The 25280-nt window shown below is 36.2% G+C and overlaps 1 protein-coding gene across 1 annotated transcript; it reads right to left on the reverse strand.

Annotated features, from left to right (window-relative positions):
* Window positions 1-1427: 1427 nt before the first annotated feature.
* gpm6aa (glycoprotein M6Aa) lies at window positions 1428-24879 on the reverse strand. The gene is made up of 7 exons (XM_079838413.1): window positions 24638-24879; window positions 13218-13410; window positions 10537-10693; window positions 10015-10168; window positions 9751-9845; window positions 9546-9611; window positions 1428-3755 (listed from the first exon to the last, which is right to left on the reverse strand). Exons 1-7 carry the CDS (start codon window positions 24672-24674, stop codon window positions 3603-3605), a joined length of 855 nt encoding a protein of 284 aa, XP_079694539.1. The 5' UTR covers window positions 24675-24879; the 3' UTR covers window positions 1428-3602.
* Window positions 24880-25280: the final 401 nt, after the last annotated feature.

Raw genomic sequence — 25280 nt, forward strand, 5'->3', positions numbered from 1 at the left:
CTATTGTTTTTATATTGTTTAACAAGCTGTAGGCTATCCGCAAAATAAATTATCTTTATGAAATTATCCGTGTCCTCTTTTTTTATTTGGTAAACCATCCAAATACAAATATAAAAAATTTTTTTCGAACACCTACATACAACAATGAAATACAACAATGGATGACAGGATAAATACAAATAAAGGAAGACTTTTTGGGAAAGGAAGAAATTGTGAATCAAGTTACCTAACACTCAACAGATTATCATAGGCCTACAATCTCACAAATGTAACACTTTTTGGTCGTAAATTCTTTTTAGAGTCATAATTAGGCTAAATGGTTGAAGTCACAAAGAAAGTTATTTCATTTGGGTACTGTTAAGGAAAATTTACATTTATGAATAAAATATTTTGCCAATAAAAAATAAACATTTCATGACTCACGTGACCTCAGAAAATATTTAGTGAATAACATATAGGCCTACTGACTATCTAACAATACATGAAAAAAAAGTTAGCCTAGTTTATCACCTGATTTAGGGAATAAACAGATGTCCCTTTGTCAAAATTATTCCCACGGGTAGCCTATGTTTATACATAAATTTACACCGCTTGAGAATGAATAGAAAATATGCATAATTAATCATGAAATATGTCAATCCTTTTGTTATGTTGTTGCCACATCTGATTTCCATGCATTTACCTTAATCTCAATCATTTCTGTTTTTTCCATCAGTAAATTATGTTTAAAAACTTTTTATATTTTTTCTTTTCTTTCTTTTTTTAGTTTTAGTGAAACTTTTTTTTTCAATTTGAATAGGTTGAGATTTGTAAATATGTTTACATGTATATTATTTTTATGTTAATGAATATAGATGTATAGTCCACTGTAAAAAATGTATTTATTAAACATAACTTATGACATATAGTCAACTGCTGTGGAAGCATATGGTTAATTATAAGGCCTTTATGAAGACGAGAGAATTGTCCTTTTGTAGCCTGCCACCATGTGGTTTAAATGAAAATAACAGACCTGTAGAAACACTACCATTCCAAAGTTCAGTGTGTGATTAAGCAAATATTAAGCAACACAACGGTTTTCAACATTGATGATAATAATAATGCTTCATTACAATGATTTCTGAAAGATAAAGATTTTTTTCTGAAAAAAAAAAAATCTGTTTATAAAAACACATCACAAACTTTGAAGATATATTGTCATATGTTGTCATATCACATGCAGTATTGTAATGTGAAACTACATGCAAACCAAATGCAAATACTTTAAAAAGTACAATTGTTCCCTCAAAGTGCTTTATTTTTTTTTCATTTTACCACCCATTTAGTCAGATTATTTTACTAAGTAAAACCAATTAATTTAGATTTGACCACAAGATAAACTGAGGAAATATGTAGAGTGTATGTGAATTCAAACATGACAGATTGTTAAGAACAACAACAACCGTAGAGTATTTATTAACAAGTACACCAGTGTAGTTTATTTATGCAAGCAGTTTGTCCCTACAGATCAGAAAAGCCACTGTCAAGCGGTTGGCACATTTATGTACAAAACAAATGAAGGGTACAGCTTTCTACTATAAGCATTCTTTAGTGAGAGTACAAAAAGACTAGTATACGAGGACAGAGAGAGAGAGAGAGAGAGAGAGAGAGAGAGAGAGAGAGAGAGAGAGAGAGAGAGAGAGAGAGAGAGAGAGAGAGAGAGAGAGAGAGAGAGAGAGAGAGAGAGAGAGAGAGAGAGAGAGAGAGAGAGAGAGAGAGAGAGAGAGAGAGAGAGAACGCATTAAGTTAGGGGCTCAACAAGCAATAGTAATAGAAAGGTGAGAGGAGGACTCTGAGGGAGTTAGAGAGATCACCACAAAGTAAACAGGCACAAATCAAACACTAAACCATCGAAGAGTAGGAGTTTCAGCGCATGTATTCAGCATAGGATTCAAATTACTGCACATTATGAGAAAGGGGATGACCCAGCAAGACAGTCGCATATAACAAACTCATAAAAAGATGAAATGAAAACTGTTTTTCTTGTTTTTTTTTCTTAGATTTTTTTTTCTTTTCATTATTATTATTATCATCATTATTATTATTTTTTTGATCCAGTAAAAACGATTACCATTGAATGCATGACCATGCCACAAATAACACTTAGGTTCACAGTCTTTACCTAACATTACAGGGGTCTGACTGGCAGCCGGCACCCCGATGCACTTACACCAAGAAAGAGCTCACAAAATGGTCAAATAAGTGCACGAAACTAGCTTTTAGAAACACTGACAGAACATGATTTGCCAGGCATTCAAATAATAAGACATCTCCATTGTCCAATATAATGACTTGTTAGCAAGACAACGAGTAACTGTCATCAAGATAATAGTATAAGGTCTTTAAATGTTTGTTTTCATCGTCATGTTCCCCTTTGTAAAGAAAAAAAACCCCCACTGAAACAAAGTGATCTGTCACAAAACATTACTGTGTTCACTTCACCTGTCTTTTTTCTTATGCTTTCAGAAGAACACCCACCCTATCATGTCATGGAATGCGTTTTTCAGTCTAATACGAATTCACCTGAAGTTTAAGTGCTAAGTACAGTACATACATTTACACATTGACTTTGTACAAAAGCTGAAAATGAAAAGCGTCAAATAAAAACCCTGACGGCTTTACTGTGTCTATCTATTTGTGTAGGAAAATCAAAAAAGAGGGGGTCATAACGCTGTAGGCTTGTGCATGTGTCGCTTGCTTCCAGTAAAGGGAGAGTTGCATTGTTGCCCAAGAGGGGGTCGCTGACACTACGGAAAGATTTCAATGCTTAATGTCCACTTGAAAGTGGTCAGAAAGTTCCTCTCCCTCTCAGAGAAGTTACAACGCCACCTACTGGCACGATGCGGTCTGAAAACCTGACTAGCACAGCAAGCAAATAATAACCATTTTGTTATTTTGTAATCATCTTGATAAGCTATGCAATGACATCTGTAGAAAAATAATAAATAAACACTTTATGGTACATCTGTTATATCTTAATTTAGTTTTTTTGTCTTTTCTGTCTCAGTTTTTTGAGTTTTCTTTTACCAAAATAATGCAGAATGATCTGCTGGTATTGGGCTTCATACCTTCTGATGATTAAAAAAAGGAGAGAAAGAGAGGGAGAGAGAGAGAAAGAAAGAGAGAGGAGAATTGTTTATTTTTTTACCAATTTTTTTTCATGATTTAAGTCTTTGATAATGAGACCTTAAGAGACAGACACACATGAAAAATGTGCTTTTCCCCCCAATAACCGACCCTCTACATAAGAATGATTCATGTATCGATGCTAAAATATATATAAAAAAAGAAATATTTTCAAAAATTGTAATATGTGGTGGAAAAAAGAACCAGCACAATCTCTTAAAAATGAAATACAATAATGTGAAAAAACTACAACACTACTGCTAGCACTAATAATAATAACAATAATAATAACAATAATAATGTTTGTGCGAGAGGTAATGGGTTGGCCATGGGGTTGGTCATACGACACACCACCTGGACTGCACCAGTGCCAAAACTCCCTTCAACAGGAAGTGAAAGCACTGAGGGTCCTCTCGCCCTCACTGCTGCTTCCTGTCTTATGTGTAGGCATTGAGCCGTTCCTTGGAGCGTGTAGAGTGGATGTCATGCAGCTCCTGCTCCTCCTTGGACTTGCAGTCCTCATATTTCTGCATTTTACATGCATCCTTCACATAGGCCCAGTTGGCAGACAGCACCATCAGGTAGTGGATCTGAAACAACACCATATAATATTAAATAACGTCAACGCAGAGTCAACTAAATCTTTGTTTTTTATTATTCGAATACAATTGTTCTTATAAAACATCCTTAAACTTATAAATCTTATCCAATTATTATAAAAAAATATATATATATTAATATTATTCAGACACATTTAAAAAAAAAAAATGTACACACATGGCCAGATTGAATTTAACCGTTAAAGGGTTAATTTACCCAAAAATGAAAATTAGCCCATGATTTACTCACCCTCAAGTCATCCTAGGTGTATATGACATTATTCTTTCAGACGAATAAAATCGGAGTTATATTACAAAAGTCCAGGCTAATCCAAGCATTATAATAGCAGTAATAGTTGCTCTGTTTTTGAAGTCCATAAAAAATGCATCCTTCCATCAAATAACGTGCTCCACGCGGCTCTGGGGTGTTAATAAAGGCCTTCTGAAGCGAATCGACGCGTTTGTGTAAGACAAATATCCATATTTAAAACTTTATCAAGTAAACTTTCGGCCGACCGCCTTCCCTGTTCAATTTATGGAAAAAGTGTTGAAAGTTCCCCTGCCGATCGAAAGACTAACTCGACCAGGTAGGCTCGTCATGACGTCAGGTACAAATCTTGAGTTTCATTTTCAACTTTCAACACTTTTCCACGGAAGGCGATCGGCTGGAACTTTACTTGATAAAGTTTTAAATATGGATATTTTTCTTACACAAACGCATTGATTCGCTTCAGAAGGCCTTTATTAACACCCCGGAGCCGCGTGGAGCACGTTATTCGACAGACAGGTGCATTTTTTATGGACTTCAAAAACAGAGCAATTATTATTGCAATTATAATGCTTGGATTAGCCAGAACATTTTTAATATAACTCCGATTGTATTCGTCTGAAAGAAGAATGTCATATACACCTAGGAGGATGACTTGAGGGTGAGTAAATCATGGGCTAATTTTCATTTTTGGGTGAACTATCCCTTTAAATAGGCAAGAGTGGAAAATGATCAGCAAAAATGTACTTAATGTCACTTTTTTTATATCATCTGGACTTAAGTAAAACATATCCAAAGGAATTTTTAAAATATTTGATATAGTTCGCATTTTATGAGTTGTATCTCCCAGGATATGTTGCCTTTTTTATTTTGATGGCAAAAATATGTAATATGCAACATATACTGCATGTATGAAATGTCTAAGTGTCCTAAAATTGAGACCTTGTAGTTTTACACTGCTGTGTCCAGTATTCATATAATGTAATTTATGATACAACATATCATTTCCTAAGTAATCCTGAAGACTTTGGTTAGATTTTTATGGTGTGTTTGATCAGTGTTGGACTTTGCAGGATGGTAGCCTGAGGAGAGAAACCCTGCACAAAAATATCCAAGTAAAAATGTAGTTAACTAAGCGCAATAATATCAGTTATGTGAATATTGAAATTTGCACAAAAAAATTTAACTCAAAAAGATTGAGAAGGGCGACTGTGTACACGGGGCCCAGAGGCCTATAAGGATCTTCCCTAAGGGCCCCGGTCCTGGAATGAGATTACTACTGGCTCCCCCACCCCCCACCTGTCATAATGCAATAACCTGTACAGGGGGACCAGTTTACCTTATGTGGTTAATCCTTTTTTTCTTAACCTAATCTGGCAAAGTATCTCAAGGGATACAGACCTTTTAAAATGCGGTAAATAACAGTATGAGCAACATTATAACATAATTTGCTTTGACTGTTCACAATTAATATTTATAGTTTATTTACAGTTGTTTTGCAATTTTTTGCAGAAGAAAAGTAAGATTAATATACAGTGCATCCGGAAAGTCAGATGTCAGATTTTTGAAGGCAGCATAAATGTATCCTTTGCTACCTTTGATATCCCACAATCCTATGCGTTCCATTCTAAGACAAATGAGCTAAAAAAAATTTTTTTAAAAAAGGTGTCCGAAAGTTGCATTTGATGGTCAGTTTGTGTGTAAATGACCAACATTTTCCACTTCTGATGTCATTTCTAGCGAGAAATTACTAATGTAGTAATTAAATATTTGTTTAGTTCTCACCAAAGCTCTCTCTATTTTGCCGTAGATCATTAAACTGTTACACTGTCTTAGAAGTCTTTCATGAGGTGCCTTCATGCACAAACGCTGCCTTACAAGTCATTGTCTGATAAGGCAGCGAGGCAACAAGTCAGCTGTCTAGGTTTTCGGACGCAGCCCAGGTCATAACATGCACGCTCTACTGACTAGTAAACCTTATTTAGAGCAGCATCATGACAGGTATGAAAGCAAGGCTGTGAGGGATAGGCTTACCGTATTTTCAATGGCATCTGCTGTGAAAAGCTGCTTAAATATCCTGCATAATTTTCCACAGCTCATATTGTCTGGGGCAATTGTCTACTGAAATGTCTCAGAAAGATATTTTTGCAGTGTTTTAGCAGAACAATCCAAAACACATTAAATAACTTCACAGCCTCATTTCATTCCTGTTAAAAAAATGGCGTTGTAATTAAGGTCTATTGATCTAGTGCGCTAGTGTCGCAGCTGTGGTCGCACTATGTATTCGACAGATTGAAACTTAAATGTCCACTGTGTGTTTTTTAAATGTTTTTTAAAGAAGTCTCATGCTTAGCAAGGCTGTTAATAGTCTCATTTGTGTATTTGGAATAAGATCTTAGCAGACTGTGATGACGCATGTTTGTCACTCTAAAATTAGCAGTGACACCAGCAGGAGGCAGCATTGTAAAGCAGCCAGACTCCTCTCATATGAGTGCTGGCATTGTGCCTTGGATAGGAGGAAATTCTACAGTCTACACTTCAATAGCCTATGTACAAAAATACCTTGACGAAGGCCCTTAGTTCTTATTATGACAACTAGCAAAGGTTTTACATGTGTCTAAGATATCAAAGGAAGTGTGTGGGGTGAAAGCAGTCTTGATTTTAAATTATATATATATATATATATATATATATATATATATATATATATATATATATATATATATATATATATATATATATATATATATATATATATATATATATATATAGGTTAAGAGTGAACTGTTGTCCTGCATGAGAGCATCCACTATACACTACTTACTTCAGTGCACCATTATGAAAATCAGATTCACATTATGCATGCTCATTTGAATAGGGCCACACCCTGAATTTCTCTTCTTTACGAGAAAAAGCTTGGTTAGTATTACCCTTCCCAGTGACGCATTGTGTTTAACAATGAGTTAAATTTGCTCTTTCCACAGCAGGGGACAGAAAATCTCTTTCTATAATTTGCTACATCATCCCAGACTAACAACCACATTCTCTTTTTCAGAAAATGGTTCCTCGCAAATTACTGAGTGCTGCTTGCTACAAGCTCTAGGGCCTTTCTTCTCCCAGTTTCCATGACAACAGAACGACATACCCAGCGTCTCTCCGTGTATGTGTGAGAGACGAAGAGAGAGAGACAGAGAGAGGGGGGGGGGGGGGGGGGTGTAGGCACAAAGATGTTAAATAACAAAGAAAAGCCAATAAGAGAGAGCTGACAATGCCCCCATTGCACCCCCTACTCCCCAGGATGCACTAGGAAAATAGTGACAGTAATTCATGACTTTATCCCATTTCAGTTTAGATCCGCATAAAGGTGCTGAAGCAGGTGATGTCATTGATTCAGCTCTCATCATCACACAAATAAACACACTGTTGCCAGTTTAAAAGGAGGAAATTAAACTTTTTCTTTTTTTTTGTCAGCTTTAGGACTTCAATCACCATGATATCAAATATTATGTTGAAAGGGAAACATTCTTTGCATTGCATTCATTTAAAAAGGCCAGAATAAAACTAATTAATTTATGACCTGCTATGAATAAGCAAGCAATTGAATAGTCTTTGAAACAGATTTTGAAATATAAATGAATTTCTAAAAAAAATGGTGCAAGTTACATATTATACTAAACAGAGTGTTTTGGTTGGTTTTTAGGATGCATCCTTTAAAAAGCCATTAAAATAATCATGATTGATTCACAGAGTGATATACTTTAAACTTTACATCTAGGTAGTTCATTTAATGTGCAAGGAACATTGAAAGATTTACCTGAACTTAAGCGGTTAACTTAATTTTGTATTTTTGTTAAATCCATTTTTTTTTTCATAACAAAATTAGTTTAAAGCTACACTGTGTGATATTTTCCCCCATCTAGTGGGGAAAAGGTATATGACCATCCAGTGAATTTTAGTTTCTGTTCCTCTCAATTCCGATTTTGTTTTAACTCCTACGGTGGCCGATTTAGTTCAAGATTAACATGGCTTCCAGTTCGACCTCGTCCACATTCGACACGGTGCCATCGAGTGTTAAAACGCGAAAGGCGAAGCTTAAATTTACGGGTATGTCCCTCTTTGGCTAATGTACTTTCAAGATGGAGGGGCAACATGGCGACCCGCATTCGAACCCCTCAGCCGTATGTATTTTCAGTGGCATATTATAAACTTAGAGAATACTTTATTACTTGAAAGAAGTAAATATATATTAATGAGCACATATATTTTTGAAAGAACTAAGTGTTTTTAGCTAAGAATAAACTAAAAAAGTTACACAGTGTAGCTTTAAGACATTAGTTTCGGTAATAAAAGGGTTCGTTCACACAAAAATGAAAATGCTGTCATTAATTACTCACCCTCATGTCATGCCAAACCCATATTAAGATATTTCAGATATTATTATAGAACTCGGAAGTGCTGCACTTTTTACACTACATCAACAGCGAGACTGTCACAGACGGGAAAAAAATGTTGAATAAAGTTGTTATTTTTGTTTGTTTTTTGCGCAAATAAAGTATTCTCGCCGCTTCATAACATTAAGGTTGAACCACTGTAGACACATGGACTATTTTATTTAACAATGTTTTTACTGCCTTTCTGGGCCTTGAAAGTGGTGATTAAATTGCGGTCAATGGAGGGGTCAGAGAGCTCAGAGATATCTTCATTTGTGTTTTCCGAAGATGAACGAAGGTCTTACAGGTTTGGAACGACATGAGGGTGAGTAATTAATGAAAGATGTTTCATTTTTGGGTGAACTAACCCTTGAAGTCATATGTAAAACCTCTTACACAACATGACTTTTGTTCAGATTTTTGCCCTGATTTGTAGTCTATATGAGTCGACAATAGTTGGAGAAAGTCGGTGCCAGTCTGCAGATTTTGGGCAGTCGGAAAAACCGCATATTAGTGTATGATGAGCACAGACTCATCATTTTTAGCTTCAGGCTATTATTTCATCCAGTTGGAGGATGTCAAAACATTTGTGATATTTTGAACACATTATATAGTGTACGACACGTTGCTACTGAAACGTCCTCTATCTACCAGTGTTGCAATAAAATACAATACAAAAAAAATAACAATACAATAGTAAACTAACAGAACGCGCATAAAAAATTTGCCTCAATATATATCTTATCAGCACAGATAAAACAACTGACTGCGCCACTGAATGCCACCTGTAATTTCTAGAGTCCATACTGACCGCGTCTACCAACCCAAGAATACATAGCCTCTACAACAACTACTGTGGTCATCTCCTGTTTGTTTCACAACAAGTTTTTCTCTGCAAGTTTGTTGTGTTCGGAACGATTTGAAAGTCTGGTAGTGTATAATCCTCAGTCGTTTAGTGTATGATGCCCAGTATTTCTCTGTAACCATTTCCGAAGACGCGTATAATGTCTAGTGTTGTCATGCAGTGTTTTCCAGGTGCAGTGTATGGACTAAGTATAATTGTAGGTATTTGTCAAAACTCACCATGGCAATAACTGCAGCTCCAGCCCCAGCCAGCGCACACACAAACAGATGGAAAGTCATATCCAGCTTTCAGAATAAAATATTGAGAGAGAAATGAGTCTTGGATTGTTTTTCATTGAGGAAATGATTTATACAACTATTTGAAAACATTGGACTTTTGTGAATCTAGTGAAACAGTCTATACTTTATACAGATGTTTCCTTACCTCATTCGATTCACACATTTTGTAGAACTTATCTGATCCTGTTGTGTGCTCTGATCCTACACATAGAGAGGTATCTTCCCCAAGGGGCACAACACCTAAAATAAATCATTTTTGTCATTCCTCAAGAGCAATCTGTGTTTTTAGGGTATAGGAATGGATGTTACACTTTTTAATTTGGATAACCAATAAACAACAAAAAATGATCACTGAAACTTAACCACACCTAAACATTTGACAGTGAAACCCACAGATTGTGAAACATACCAAACTGGCGCGGATCAAGACATAAACGTACTCCCTGCAGAGCGGTCGTGTTTTGGCAAATGGTCCAGATGTTGAAATACATGAAGACAGGCAAAGAGGTGAACGCTGTCACTCCCAGCCAAGCCAACATGAAGATGTACGTCAGCATGATGAACTGAAGGAAAAGAAGGATTAAGACTAATGTCCAAATACCCAATCAAGCACTAAATTAAAGGGAATTAAATAAAAGGCACAATTATAAGCAGCAAGAATGTCATATCATTTTAGAAAACTAAAACATAAATGGTAAAATACTACAAGTATCATAGAAAAGTCTCTATTAAAGGGAAATTAAACGAAATCTCGAACACCATATCTTGTTTCACTTGGCAATAGAGGAGAATAAAACTCCCAGAGTTCACTATGTTATCTTTTATAGCCTATAAACGGATGCCATCTTTATGTGCGGCAGTTATTCTTAGTGGCTTTGTCGTTGCCCTTTTCTGTATTACATGGCATGAAGTTCTCCCAATGAGTTCTCACCCATGCACTGACACAGCGTCCACAGGTGGTGATCTTGAAGTCTCCATACAAGTCCTTGATGGCCCCACTGGTGAAGAAGCCTTCCACCATCAGAAGAATGCCATACACAAAGAACGCTGAGGCAATGCCATAGATCACATACTTGATAATGTCAATGCTGTGGGAAACAGGAAATAAAGTCAATCATTATATATCCATGCATGGTAGAAAAAAATACTTTTCGAAAAAAAAAAATGTTTTATGCTCTGCAAAAATACATTTCCAGTGTAGTATTTTCCATTAGGCTAAATAAAATAAAAAGTTTAAATTAGATTAAAAACATTTGTTGTAAGCATTAACCTCAATAATTTTAGTTAGATTTAGGAAAGAACAGGATAAGTCAAGCTGTATCTAAGGAACAAACAAAAGTAGTCACATGACCACAAATTAAGATTATTACTCAATCCATATTGGACTCAAGCACAAGGAGAGTTGTAGGCAAACCAGAGCACACTTTTTTTTTGGTCATGCCAAGTGAATTCAACCTGTTACTTAAGTAATCAATCTAGCATCTCAATTAAAATAGATCATTTGGACATTATTACATGTTAATATAAGTCAGTGTAAACTACAAAACATGGTCATAAACTTAGTATAGCATAGTTGTGGATCTAAGCAAATGTGTGAATTACTTTGGTCAAAATGGAGGTTTGTCAGTCATGTTAAGTCAAAGGCTTGATTTACCCCTAAAATGTAATATGTAACTGTGTATTTAAGTTATATTTTTTTCATATTCTATAAGAACAATATGACAAGGCAATACATAAAAGACAAGAGATTGTCCACTACACACATACACTTAAACACATATGCACCCGTGCCCAAACACACACAAACACGCTTGTTGTGTCATTGTTCGCTGTAATTAGTATTACAATATTAAAGTAATAAATGCTTAATTAACAAATGTTAAGTTTAAGCCACACACAAGCATGCAGCACATATACACAAAAGATAATTTACACATAAATCCTTTCTGTACAGGAAGATGGATAAATGGATAAACACTTAAAAGTATGATTTTTTGCCTTTGTTAAATGGATGGCATTTATAAAGTTCAAAATTATCTAAAAATGATTTATTTTTTTGTGCCATTTTAATATCAGTACTTAACAGCGTCACTATTTCCATACCACTGCAAACCTAGCCTATTATATGTTAAAAAGTTATTAAGCAAATATTGAAGTAAACAAAGATACAAAGGAGCAAATTAAAAAGAAAATTACGAGCAAAAGTACAAATAAACACAATAGAACAGACACACATTTTTTCTTGTAGATTTAGCTTAGTATTCAAGTAAAAATATTAGTTTTATTAGGTTGATAACTGTCTCTTTAAGACCTAAAGCACATATCTAATTTATACATCAGTTTTCTTTGCCAACTACCTTCACTTAAAGGGATAGTTCACCCAAAAATTAAAATTACCCCATGATTTACTCACCCTCGAGCCATGACATTCTTCTTTCAGAAATCATGGGATAATTTTCATTTTTGGGTGAACTATCCCTTTAAGACATAACCAACTGTATTAAAGTGAATACTTGCCAAGATGGACATTTTGACACAAACAGTAAGTGTGTGTATTTGAACGTTCAAACCCAATAATCCACGTAAGCCTCAGATCGCACGTTGTCGGAGAGGCAGATTTCTGTGCACACGCTTTGTGTGCCAAATACAGTTATCAATTATCTTGCACAGTTTATTGCACTTTAAAAGAACTATCAAGCACGCTATTTATTTTCTCATTTATTTGTTTATCAATCTAACGTGTCAGTACGGTCACTTTAAGCAGTCCTGTGCTGCATGGAATCATTTTTTTTTTTTAAATGTATTAAAATGATTAAAGCATTTATTAAATAGAAAATATTTTGTACCGTTATAATTTATAAATGTCTTTACTGTCACTTTTCACCAGTTTAATGCATCCTTGATGAATAGAACTATACATTTCTCTCTTTTTTTAATCTTACCACAAATGTTTGAATTATATAATTTTTTACACAAAAATAGTAAACAGCAAAGAAATATTGATAATAATAATAATAATAAAAGTAAATGTTTCTTGAGCAGTAAATCAGCCTATTAGAATCAATTCTAAAGGATCATGTGACACTGAAGACTGGAGTAATGATGCTGAAAATTCAGCTTTGATCACAGGAATAAATTACATTTGTTAATGTATTTAAAATAGAAACCAATTATTTTAAACTGTAATCATATTGCACAATATAAATCTTTTACTGTATTTTTTATTAAATAAATGCAGGCTCTGTAAGCATAAGATACTTGTTTCAAAAACATTAAAAATTTTAATGTTTTCAAACTTTTGACAGGTAGTGTAATTTCAAAAAAAAAAAAAAAAACTAGTATTCATATTTTATTATGCAAGTTTGCTTTTCAAATAAGACATTTTTTCTGTTGTAAAGCATTTAAACATTTTAAAAATATAGATTTTTAAATAATAATATTTTATATTTTATAATTGACAAACAAACTAACATTATTTTAAGTATTATTTTTCTGCATACCAGCATTACTATTTTACTACCAAATTATTATCCCTTTTTTGCAGTGTGGTACTTATGTATGTGAAAATCTACAGTGAGAGATGGCTGGTTTAAAAGTGCTGCTCTCACTTACATTGTAAACACATCCAGGCCATCTCCAGGTCCCCTGGTCACCTCAAAGTAGTTCTGGAGGATGGTGACCGTTCCAGAAAGAGCTTCGTGTCCACATCCACAGAAGAGCGCCACTCCAGCATACAGCAGGATGGTGGCAATCAGGGATGGATAGGGGATGCCTCCTAGACATTTCAGACAACACTCCATACATCCTGAGAAACGAAAGAAAAAAAGAGATCATGTTATTCATCTTGAAAGGTACGATTGGGGAGAACAAGATCCTCAAAGATGTTTTGTGTCTGTGTTTGATTCCATTGTTTCATTAACGGTTTCATTTCAGCAGTACCTATTGCCATTCCATTACTTTCTTGCCTTTTAAGAAAGTAGTTTTCTTGCACAGATCCACAATCTTCAACTGTGCTCTTCTTACTGTCTAGCCTCTGCCTGACAAGACTAACAAGTACCCAGATGGTTGGAAGTAAATCCTCAATCCATTCAGTCGGAGGGTCCAGAGTGAGGTCCAGTTCATTCTCTCTCTCTGTGTGTGTGTGTGTATTTGTTACTCTCCAATGATGTGCAAAATTGTCCCTGCAGCAGACTATTTTAAATTCTCCCCTTGGCATCATATATCAGAGTGAATCATAACAGTATGATTCATGAATAACAAAATGGAAGGGAGGATGAGAGGATGGACTTTGGCACTTAGTCATTCTGATTGAGTTTTTCCAAACGGTTCCCTTTGTGTGTTTTGATGTCAAGTTGATGACATTTCATTGTTTTTTTAAGTGTGTGATAGTTTCTAGGGAGTTTTTAATTCACATACTTAATACACACTTATTTGTTAAAATAATTCACTGTACGGAAATATTTAATTTCACAGTAAAAAAAGACAGCTGTTTCCAGAAATGTACAGTAAAAACACAGTAACAATCTTTCTGCCATTATGAGATGACGTGGTATTTGATTTTTTTTTTTACTAAAAGCATAAAAAAGCTGGGTGTATTGTTAAATCAAATATACATTTCCAACATCAATGATATGATAACTTGTATATTATTACTATATTATATATTACAATATATTTATATTATTACTATATTTTACAGTACACTGACATCATGTGACATGCATTGTCTTTTCATAAAATATAATAGCATTTATCACATACAGTTTTTTATTGCAGCATTTCTACATAGTTTTTCAAAACTGAATTTTCTACAGTGTAGGTATTTGTACTTCAGAATAAACTGGGATTTAGCTCGCATATGTTCCAAACTCAGTGTTTGCTTGCCAGTCCTTATTACAACCATGCTTTGGTTGAGGCCATTGCTCCCATTTCAGGCCTTGAATGTGAATTATTGAATACTGTCAAATATGGTAATAGTGTTGTAATGAACCTCAGACCTGGCTTTACAGTGGCTTCAGCAAGGGATCAACCTGTTGCCATAGAAACTGCTGTGGATCCCAAGGAGTGAAAATATAGACAGGATCTGATTTTTTGTTTAAAAGATTTATCCTTATGCAAGTCTTAAAAGGCACAATATGTAATTTTCGCCTCTAGGGGATGCTTATTCAAAACAAAGGCGTAGATTTGATGATGCCTTGATTTCGCGGAAACATGGAAGTTGTTGTCTTCACCTCTACAGCCAGTGGAAAAGAATTTGACGGGACTCGGGCAGAAATCATATTCATGGATGAGCTAATATTTATTAACGCTACTGTAGTATGAAGTAGGGTGGGGCTGAAAGCTGTTGGAGCGGAACGAGGCCGCTGGAGCGATTGCTAATGAGAGACAAGCGCAACACACGGCTTGAGAGAAGTGGAGCTTTTATTATGCCACAGAAGACAGCTTCCGCTTCTTCCGGTCATGTGTATGTGGGGTAACGTATTATCGTATTAGATACATTCGAGCTACTCGTTGTGCGCTCGCTCGGCAGCTACTATGAGACACTTGATGCACACTGCAATAAGCTAGTTCGATATTAGTCATGGTAAAACATGGTACTCGCAGTAAATCAAGAAAACAAGATTTAAACAATAAGACTAACTGTGTTGCGCTATATAAAGTCTCGGTTACGTATGGTAACCCTCCTTCACTGAAGGAGGGAACGGAGACATACGTCAAACGTGACCGACTGAAAGGGAACAATGATTATTTTTCTGTTGATGTATGTATCCAAACAGTTGCTCACCTGTCTCATAAAACACATAATAAATTAAAAAGCGTCTTTGGTGTTTCCATGGTTTTTTACAAAAAAGCCAGGAAATTGAGGGTAACGCGGGTATGGTGACATTGATAGGCGACACATGGACACGGTCCGTGTCCTGGCTAAAATTGCTTATTCCTCTGGATTTAAACATTCTTGGAAACATTTGGGAAAAGGTAAGCACACAAGTCAACTAAATATATAACATTGTTCTAGTGGTTTTTAATCCCAAAATTGTACATATTGTGCCTTTAAGCCTAGTCCCAGACTAAAATGCATGTTTGAGCTGTTTTAACTGAAAGCAACTACTTAAAATATGTCAGTGCCATTGTTTTGTCTCAAGATGCACACCAGTAATGTTCTTTTTTCAAAGGCATGTTTATAAAAGCCACTTAAATGTCCTTATTGAACTAAGGCCTAATCCAGGCCTTGTCTGTGAAACTTTAATAGATCTACAGATCTTTGCTATGTTCTGTAAAAAAACAAATGAATTTGTGGTCTTAAAAATGTTGCAAGCATAAACATTTAAAAAATTGCTTTTAATAATAATATATTTTATTATTAACAGACTAACACACTCCCTGAGTACTAATACACTATTTTAAGTATTACATATTTTCCCATTATTCTAAATAATACATGTTCACATAACCGTATTAGCATGTACACAATACTACCTGTTATGAGACTCTTTGTACTGTTGAAACCACTGCATGTCTCCAGGGGTACCTTTGTACCTCACTTAATACAGATGATTTGACAGATGCCATATCTAATTTGGTTCTTCAAACATATTTGCAGATTTGATTAAAGGCAAGCTCACACTACAATGCTATGAGATTGCATGAATCGCCATGGTGCTCACTACACAATATGTTTTCTTGTCGTCTGTCAACTTCTTGTCTTAGCAGCTCTCATACTACACAGCACAATGCCGATCATGTGCACAAACTACATTATCTTTGGCAAAGCGGCAACTCTAGACCAACAACGAAAAAAACGTCTTCTCACATTAATTTACACAAGACTTTAGAGAAGTCATAATGTGCAGAAAAAAAGATGAGACCAAAAAAAAAAAAAAAGAAATAAAAAGACTAGCTGTCCATGTCTATTCAGCAAAAACGGATGGTAAATAAAATATATCCTAATGTTAAGTATAGGGCAAACAAAGACCACTTATTTACATTTTAAAAATATATTTCTTGTTAGTTTATCAGTATAAAACCATTTTGATCAAATTGTCGCCTTGCATTCATGTACATTAAAGTGTGTACATTACGATTTGGCGCAATCCGCAGACCTTGTAAATCTGTCTGTGACAGCAAAATCCAGCCAAAAGTCATGTAATATAAACCTGCATTAAAGTATCTGGATTAAGTTGTCTGAGATTACTGCATGTTCTTGTGTTCATCGGAAAGGGCAGATAGATTGATACTTGAAACCATGGCTGCATCCGAAAACTTAAAAATGCTGGAGGACGCATTCCAATGAAAGCACATCAGGCACGTCCGAATCCATGTTAGCTTCACTTCCTGTCTCCTGAGATGCCTTCATCTGATCGATTTTTTAAGGCAGCATAGATGTATCCTTCGCTGCCATTGATATCCCACAATCCTGTGCATTTAATTTGGTGACTGTTGAGCTAGAAAAAGAACGATGGCATCTGAAAGTTGTGTTTTTGACCAACGTTTTCCACTTCTGATGTCATTTCTAAGCGAGAAATTACTACTGTAGTAATAACATATTTGTTTAGCCCTCACCAAAGATCGCTTTATTTTGCTGTAGATTATTAAACTGTTTGGTGGCAAGACAGCAACGTAATGACATCATATTTAAAAAAATCACACACCTGACGAAAAACTTGACGAATTTCTAGACCTAAAAGTTACGACATAAAGGTTATAATAGATAAATGAAACGTGTAATGGTTGTTACATGATTCCCAATTATTTCACGATTTATTTGTACAGGGTTTGCAATTTTATTACATTGTTGTAATTAGCAATTCATTTAATTTTACCTGTGAAGCAGATTTGTTATGTGACAGCATTAAGTAAAGTTTCTTAAGGATCAAGAAAATTGTTCAAATGGCACAGCAGACAGCATTTTTTTACTATCTGCGTCAAGTCACTCCCATAATAGCTGTCAGTCACCATTCATAATTAATGCACAGCAAACTATCTATACATCACGTGCATGTGTAAGACTCCAATAAAACTATTAGGTAATTATTCCCTCACAAATAAGTCTCAACACAAAGGGTAAAACTAGCTGTGTCAATATTATTATAGACTAAACAATATATTATATTTTCAAACTCATTTTTAAATGAGGGTACTCTTGTAAGAAATTAGCAATGGCTGGGAAAGACTTTTAAGTATCACCTCCGCATTAAAAGAGTCAATCTAATCCTCCCGAGCAGGTTTGAGCTTACAGACCTGTTGCTATGACAGCAACTCCGGGATGAGCATCGAAGAACCTAACAATCCTGGATCATGTCCAATCATCAACAGTAAAATCTATATAACTGAGTAATCCACGTACGAAGAATGGGCCCCAGGTTGGCTGAGAGTAATCACATGTTCTGAAGCCAACACAAATTGTATTACATTACAATGCAGCCTTATATCACCCAGGGGTGTTAGACGAAACAGCATTAAAAATGCATGCAGATTGCACACTTGGTTAATAACAGATCTGATAAGCGATTAGTCTTTTGTTGCACGTTCTTTGAGAATCCTGTGAGAACGTTTCCCCTCTGAACATGTCTGGCTATATCAGGGTGAGCACTGGTTTGCAGTGACCCCACAGACTAGTGCGACTCTCCATTATGAAAGCAACCAAAATGCAGCCCAAGATACTAAACTGAACCATAAAATCAGTGCAAACATGCTTGAATATTAATGGAGACTGTGACGTCACATTGGAACAGGCCCCGCCCACAACTGGCGACAGAATCTGCCCTATTAGCTTAGCTCCTCCCCTGAGTGAGTTTCACTCCTTGCCAGAGCATTTAAAGGGTTAGTTCACCCAAAAATTTAATTCTGTCATTAATTGTCCTGTTTAACACCGTGAAGCTGCTTAGAAACGATCTGCATTGTAAAAAGAAAAAGCGCTATATAAATAAAGTTGACTTGACTTGACAACAGACTCCAGTGGTTTAACCTAAAAATTATGAAGTGACACGGATGCTTTGTTTTGCGCTTTGTTGAACTAACCCGTTAACAGCAGCATTCAAGTAAGACATTTATTTTTATTAAAACTACTAAAGTTATTCAATCAAGCACAGTTTTCTGCTTCTTTTGTTGTTTGCATATTTAACAGTTGGTACTGTATATTATGCTGCTTTCACTTTAATACACAGATCTAATCTGTTTACGTTCACAGATATAACTGCCTGTGCTTTTGTGAATTTTATGTTTTTGACATAACCTTGTGTGTTAAGCAGAGTTTAACCTCTTAACTGTCACCCCCCTTTTTGAGAATACACATGAAAATGCACTATCCAAGCTTAAAGGGCTGTAATTCAAGAATGCTTTGGAAAATAGACCAAAGTTTGGTCTCGTTTTAAAGACGACGTTCTGCAGATTATTGCTGAAGTGAAAGCAATTCAAAATATGAAAGTATGAAATAGTTATGGAAGTTTAAATTTACTGTAAATGAAAAATACTGTACTAAATATTTTTTATTTCATATAAAATATATATTTTACAAAAAAGCATTTACTCTAAAATTACTATAAAATCAAAGCCATATGTCTAACCAATTTGTGTTCCAAATTTGAAGTTGATATCACAAAAATTGAAGTCCCCATGAGATTTTGTTTAGGGTGCTGTACCAAAAATAGCCACCGGGTGTCATTCAAATTCCATTTATTGTTGTTTTGATGCATTTTCCTGTAAATTTCTGTCCAAATATTACTTCCATCACAAAACAGTCACCAAATATGTACCCTTGAGACTCAGACCTTTCCGACAATATGCGTTTTGTCAAGATTGGAAAAGATTTTGAATATAAAGTAGTTAAAATAATTGTTGTAATATGAAACATGACAGCGCCCACTAGGGGAGGAGCCCACTAGAATAATTTAGAGTAACGTTTCGATGGCAACACAATGTCCGATTTCAAAACGGTTTTCACAGGATGAATTTTGAGTTTGTAAGCTTTCAAATGATACCTAATTTGTGATAATTATATAATATATGATATGAAAAAAAGGCGATCAAAAAAAGAGCACCAGGCGCCCCACCTGTGGGACGGTGACAGTTCTAAGCGCTGTCTGACATCCAGCTTTCTAGCACAACCCGCCCACAGGGGAAAGATCTCACTCACAGAATGTAAATACGCACGGCCGCTCGGATCGGCATTAATAACGGAGCAGTGCGGAGCAAAGTGAGTGTTCAACTTTTCAATGAATTCAGATGAAAGTTTAGCTTCCATATGCGATCTGAAAATGAGCCAGACTGGACACGCGCTGAGAATGAATGCCGTGCTAACCTCAGCTCTGCCCAGTTCTTACTTCGCTCTCGTGATGAATGAAATATGACTCCTGCTGCGTTTTTCCCGTGACTTTCGTTCGGCTCACTAACACCCTTATTGAAATGACACGTTGAGTTTTTAATTGTAGTGTTTATTCTCTAACTGAACAAAATTATTGTATTATTATGAAGATTTAAAAAAAACGGCGGTGGGGGCGGTGTAGGGAGTGGCCTCGTAGGGCAGCGAAGCAAGTGGATTCTGGGAGTTGTTGTTTTTCATCCACAGAAGCTCATTTCCATTTAAAGATATATGTACGAAAACAGCATGCTTTTCCTTCCACTCAAAAATACATTTACAACATCATATAATAAATGATCTATGGGGTATTTTGAGCTGAAACTTCCCAGACACATTCTGGGAACACCTGATACTTTTATGACATAAAAGGGGGCAAAATAGGTCCCCTTTAAAATAAACAGTTTGAGGAGCCAGTCTTAAATTGTATTAATTCATGAAAAATACATAGATAGATACCTAGTCTACTACAGAATTAATGAATTCAGCAGTGTTGTTATTGGTAACCAAATCTAAAATTATTTGAAATATTTTTTGTAATTAAAAAAATATTAGATAAAAACTAAAACTTAACAAAATGAGAAATGTAACTACCTGAAATCAAATAAGTATTGAAATGACTAAATCTAAAACTGAAAAGCAAAATACAAAAAATGTAACTAAAATGTAATATTAATCTTAACGCATAATATATGAATAAATACTATGATAATATATAAATAATACTAAAATAACACTGGCATTTGGATATTGTTTTCAGATGTTAAACCAAAAACGATGCACACAAAAGACAGGCCTAACGCGAAGAACATAAACAAAAGCACTATCCTGGAGGGTCCTCTAATAATAAAGAAATTGCCGCTCCCACCCCCCCGGCCCCCACACCTCCCCCCATGTCCCTCGATCACCCCACCCAACCCCAACGCCCATCTGTCAGTCTGACAGCCACAGTGCCACTCCCGCCTCGCCCCACCCCCAACCTCCAATTAATCCCTGGAATTGTGGGGTCACTGCGAACCAGTGCTCACCCTGATATCCAGACATGTTCAGAGGGGAAACGTTCTCACAGGGCACTCAAAGACCGTGCAACAAAGGGCTGTAGTCGCTAACGCTAATCCGCACCACATAGGGGAGAGAGAAAGGGAGAGTGAACGGATAAGAGATTGCGACAGATGAAAGAAAACAGGCAGATGGAGAGGAAAACAGATGCAAGTTTTGGTTATGTCGTTTTTCTTTGCTGTTTATTTTTACCTTTTTACACCCAGTCAATTATTCTCCATTCATAATCAGCTCAATCGGACCCTCTTCGGCCTTTGTTTTAATAATATTGAAAAGGATTTGAATAATTTGTCAATTTAAAGTGATTAGCATTTCATTACCCTGAATGCTATTTTTCTGTTCAGATAAAAAGAATTCCAATTCAATTGAACTCAATCACATCAAGTGGCTACATGAGGGACTCGGTGTGTCTCTATCACGGGCCCCTCCCTGAAAGCGAGCGGGTTTTCATCACCGCACGTCTATGCGACTTCTCTGCGCATGTTTAATCAACCAGCAGGGTTGCCATGGCGATGGAGGTGCAGGCCCTGAGAATGGGCCGGGCCTTTGCGAGCACCATGACCCACTTACAGCGCCGTGTGTCAACACATTCAGAGGCAAACGGACTGAATGGGAGACACATTCACAAGGATTACAGGGGGGAAAACACAGTCCAGCGCCAAACGCAGTAGGAATGGCGAAGACAACACTACTTCCTCCAACCTAGCTGATGATGGGGCAGCTAGAAGGTTTTCATACCTCCCGCATCTTCCTCGATACCTTCCCTTCCATTTAGACTCCTTTGTATGTAGCTCATTTGTATCTGGATTTGAAATACGCCAAATGGGTAGAAAACAGTATTCTTTTAAAATATTAAACAATTTGAAGAACCTGCATGACACTCTCTGTTCTCATGGTCATTTGACCTGTTGGAAACAATGGGGAGAACAATGGTGCACTGAATTCACTTTCTATTAATAGCTATGATTCAATTTTGAGGACAATTAGTGAAACTTCAGTGTCCCTGAGAGGTTTGACCAGAGTGTGGGAACAATAGGAGTGTCCAGATTAGAGGGTTGCCTCTGGATCAAACAAGGGTGTGTTTTTGGGAAGAAAAAAAAAACAGGAAGGAAACAAGATTGCCAGATAACGTGCATCCCGCAGAGGTATAGAATCGAATCACGTTTTAATTTCCATTGCAACATCACAGTTTAAAACAATGTGGTGCTTTGCACATCCACCACACCTTAGAGAAAAAGAGAAGTATGTTTACACAACAGGATTAAAATGATGCCATAATTCAAACAGAATAGATGCATGGATGAAATATAAATGCACTCAATGACAATCATAACTCCATTTGGACATTAATTAATCAGGAGTTTGTTCCATGCTACTAAAGATAGTACATGATGTGCACAAATATCTCTTATAGGTGAGTGTTTACATACATGCGGTAACAAAAAACAGGTGACTGCTCATTACATCTGACTGCAAGAATTTGAAATTGCCCATTTTTGTCAGTTTCTGACGTCAGAACGTAAACACATGCGCAGAAGACATGGGTGCATTGACTTGGCAGGCAAAACACCTGTGAGGTAATGAGCAAAAATCTGTGTGTGCCAGCTAAACCACTTATTATCTTCATTTGATAGAAAATAGTCTGAAGCATTTACATGGCTACACATGATATGCGTGTAAATGCCCTCACACTGTATCATTTTGTGAGATTCTATAACACTGACTTTATGAACACCTCCTATCATCATTTTATCAGAGGATGATGTTACAGTCAGTTGGGACTGCTAAGAGCCAACAGACATCAACAGTGGCGATGACAGAAATTTGGAGGTAAAAGTCATAAATAAAAGACGAGGAGTGGGATAGTATCGGTCTGTGTTAACGGCCTAATGTCCTCTAATCCAATAATCATGAGAGGTAATGAAATGTCCATTCTCCCATGAGGCCGCTTAGTTCCCCACTTCATCTATTGTGCATCTGTAGGGTCAGTGCGCTGGTCAATGCACGTCTGTGAATAAACTACAGCTGATTATTGGACTTTATCTGAGTTAAAAACTATAGTGGTTTGCAGTTACTGTAGCAAATTATATTTCCTTTTATTTCTAAATTGTAAGGTATCCCCCAAAAAAGTATACCTAAATGTAAAGTTTCAAATCAAATCCATAAACGTAAATGACAGTGTTGAACACCTCTAATGTTTTAATAATAATAATAACACCAGTAATAATATTTATGGACTAATAAACCAAAGTAAATTCATCTGTCCCAGTGAAGTTCTCAGTCTTGCTTTTTTGGGATTCCCAGATTCCAACAGATCCGGAATCCTCCAATAATAATCCAATTTGGAATTCTCACACAGTACATATGAAAAGATATTAAAAGAAAACCAGGACAAATGAGACATACATAACATTCTAGATTATGAGGAAGTTCATCTGGTGCACTTTATGGACAATAAGCATTTTCTATATAAACAAAACAAACAAACATCTAGCTATTAAATGCAAACCAACTTAAAAATACAGAAAAGAGAAACAAAATAGATCCGTGTTAACAGGCTTTATGCATTTGGGATTCTCAGATTAAATGATTAGATCCAGCCAATCATGCATGGCATCTTCATATTCTAAATACAAAGACAAAACACACTGGCAGGTCGAGCAAAAATCAATGACCCTCCCATATTTCATGTGCTAAATATCACACAAGCTCACAGACAGTCTAAGCACAGCAGACCTGACATGGCTGCTATCATCACACTGCTTTAGAAGGGAGGAGGGAGAAAAAAAAGAATTGCTGAGATATAAAGAGCCGTCATAGATGAAGCGAGAAGAGGGAAATAGTTCAGAAGGCTGGTATTTTTATTCCATTTCTTTTAGCTTCTCGCCATGCAATAATGTGCAAATATTTTCTCTATAGACAATGATTTCTTCCCCGCGCTCAAAATCCAGCCCCTGCAAATGGTGGTATTTAAATAGCAAGCTCCCTCTCACACAAAGCAAACAAATGCTCCTGCACACAAATGAAGGAGCAAGCCAAGGGAATGAAATGAAAGAGGGGGAAACAATGGCTGAATTTGGACGACTATTTAAATGTCCACTGCATCTAGAAGACGGATCTCCTGTCTGTCTCAGCCTCCTTCAGACAGACTGACAGAAATGCGCGGCAAACAAAGACAGACCCATCAGATGGTCCACACACACACACACACACACACACGCTCACGCAGGATCCAGCCCCTGCACACACCCCTCTACACAATCACTGTCATTTAAAAATATTTATCAATCTGTTTTTTTTTTTTTAAAGGATCATATTTGCTCAGCCACGTTATTTAGAATCATTTAAAATACTAAAAATGCATGAAATGCATCACAGTGCATGAAATGCATCATCGGTGAATTCATTAAAAAAATTCTAATTACAAATATGGCAGAAAACACTTCTTCCAGCACACAAAAATACAATAACCTATTCAGATCGACTGATTTTCATACCCTCGTTTTATAATCCACAAGATCAGAGACAATGAAAAGCAGCGAGGGATTAGGCACAAAGGTAAACAACACAATCGGAAAGAAGGATGGGAAAACAATGGAGATAAAAGGCATTCCTTTACCCTTCTGGGTCTGTCCCTCATCCATGTCCTCCTCCATGTTGCCTTGTCCTTTGATTTCAGGGGTCTCTACAGCGGTGACCAGTGTTGCGCCTGTGGGTTTAAAGTCCGCTCCTTAGACGCCTTCCCTTGCCTGCTTACCACAATAGAGGATGAAGCTGGCTCTCAGTGCACAAGTCTCTCCCTCTCTCTCCCTCAGACTCTCTCTCCCTCCTCCCTCTCCTCACTCTCCCGCTCCTGCTACTACCCTGTTCCTCACAGAGGAGAGCTGCTGTCAACAACGATTTTTTTCAGTTGACTTCTCTTGTGTGAGGACTGAGGAGGTTCAGTGTGGCATCTCAGCGCAGGCTTGTGCAAACCAGAGTGTTAAGACATTCAGACCTCTTTATACTATATATTTATATGAGGTAACACGAGCTCAAGTGTGGGTAACAAACACAACAAATTGACAACCACCCAAAACATTGATAATCTCTGCTGTATTAAACTCGAGATAAAAACAATGAATACCAAATTCATATTCTGTCTGACCATTCCAATAGTTACTATATTCAGTATACACACAGTATATAGTAAATCTATAGTACATCGAGATGTCATCATTATACTTCAAGGATACATGAAATATAATGATGACATCTTGAGT

Source organism: Gobio gobio, assembly GCF_949357685.1.
Source record: "Gobio gobio genome assembly, chromosome: 16".
Lineage (NCBI taxonomy): Eukaryota > Metazoa > Chordata > Actinopteri > Cypriniformes > Gobionidae > Gobio > Gobio gobio.

Bases quoted from the DNA above. Each gene is read 5' to 3' on its own strand.
- gpm6aa (XM_079838413.1), bottom strand. From the start codon at position 24,674: ATGGAGGAGGACATGGATGAGGGACAGACCCAGAAGG. The intron at 10,169-10,536 runs GTGAGAACTCAT...CTTTTCCTTCAG, and splicing joins GACGCTGTGTCAGTGCATGG to TTCATCATGCTGACGTACAT. The intron at 9,612-9,750 runs GTAAGGAAACAT...TTATTCTGAAAG, and splicing joins AAATGTGTGAATCGAATGAG to CTGGATATGACTTTCCATCT.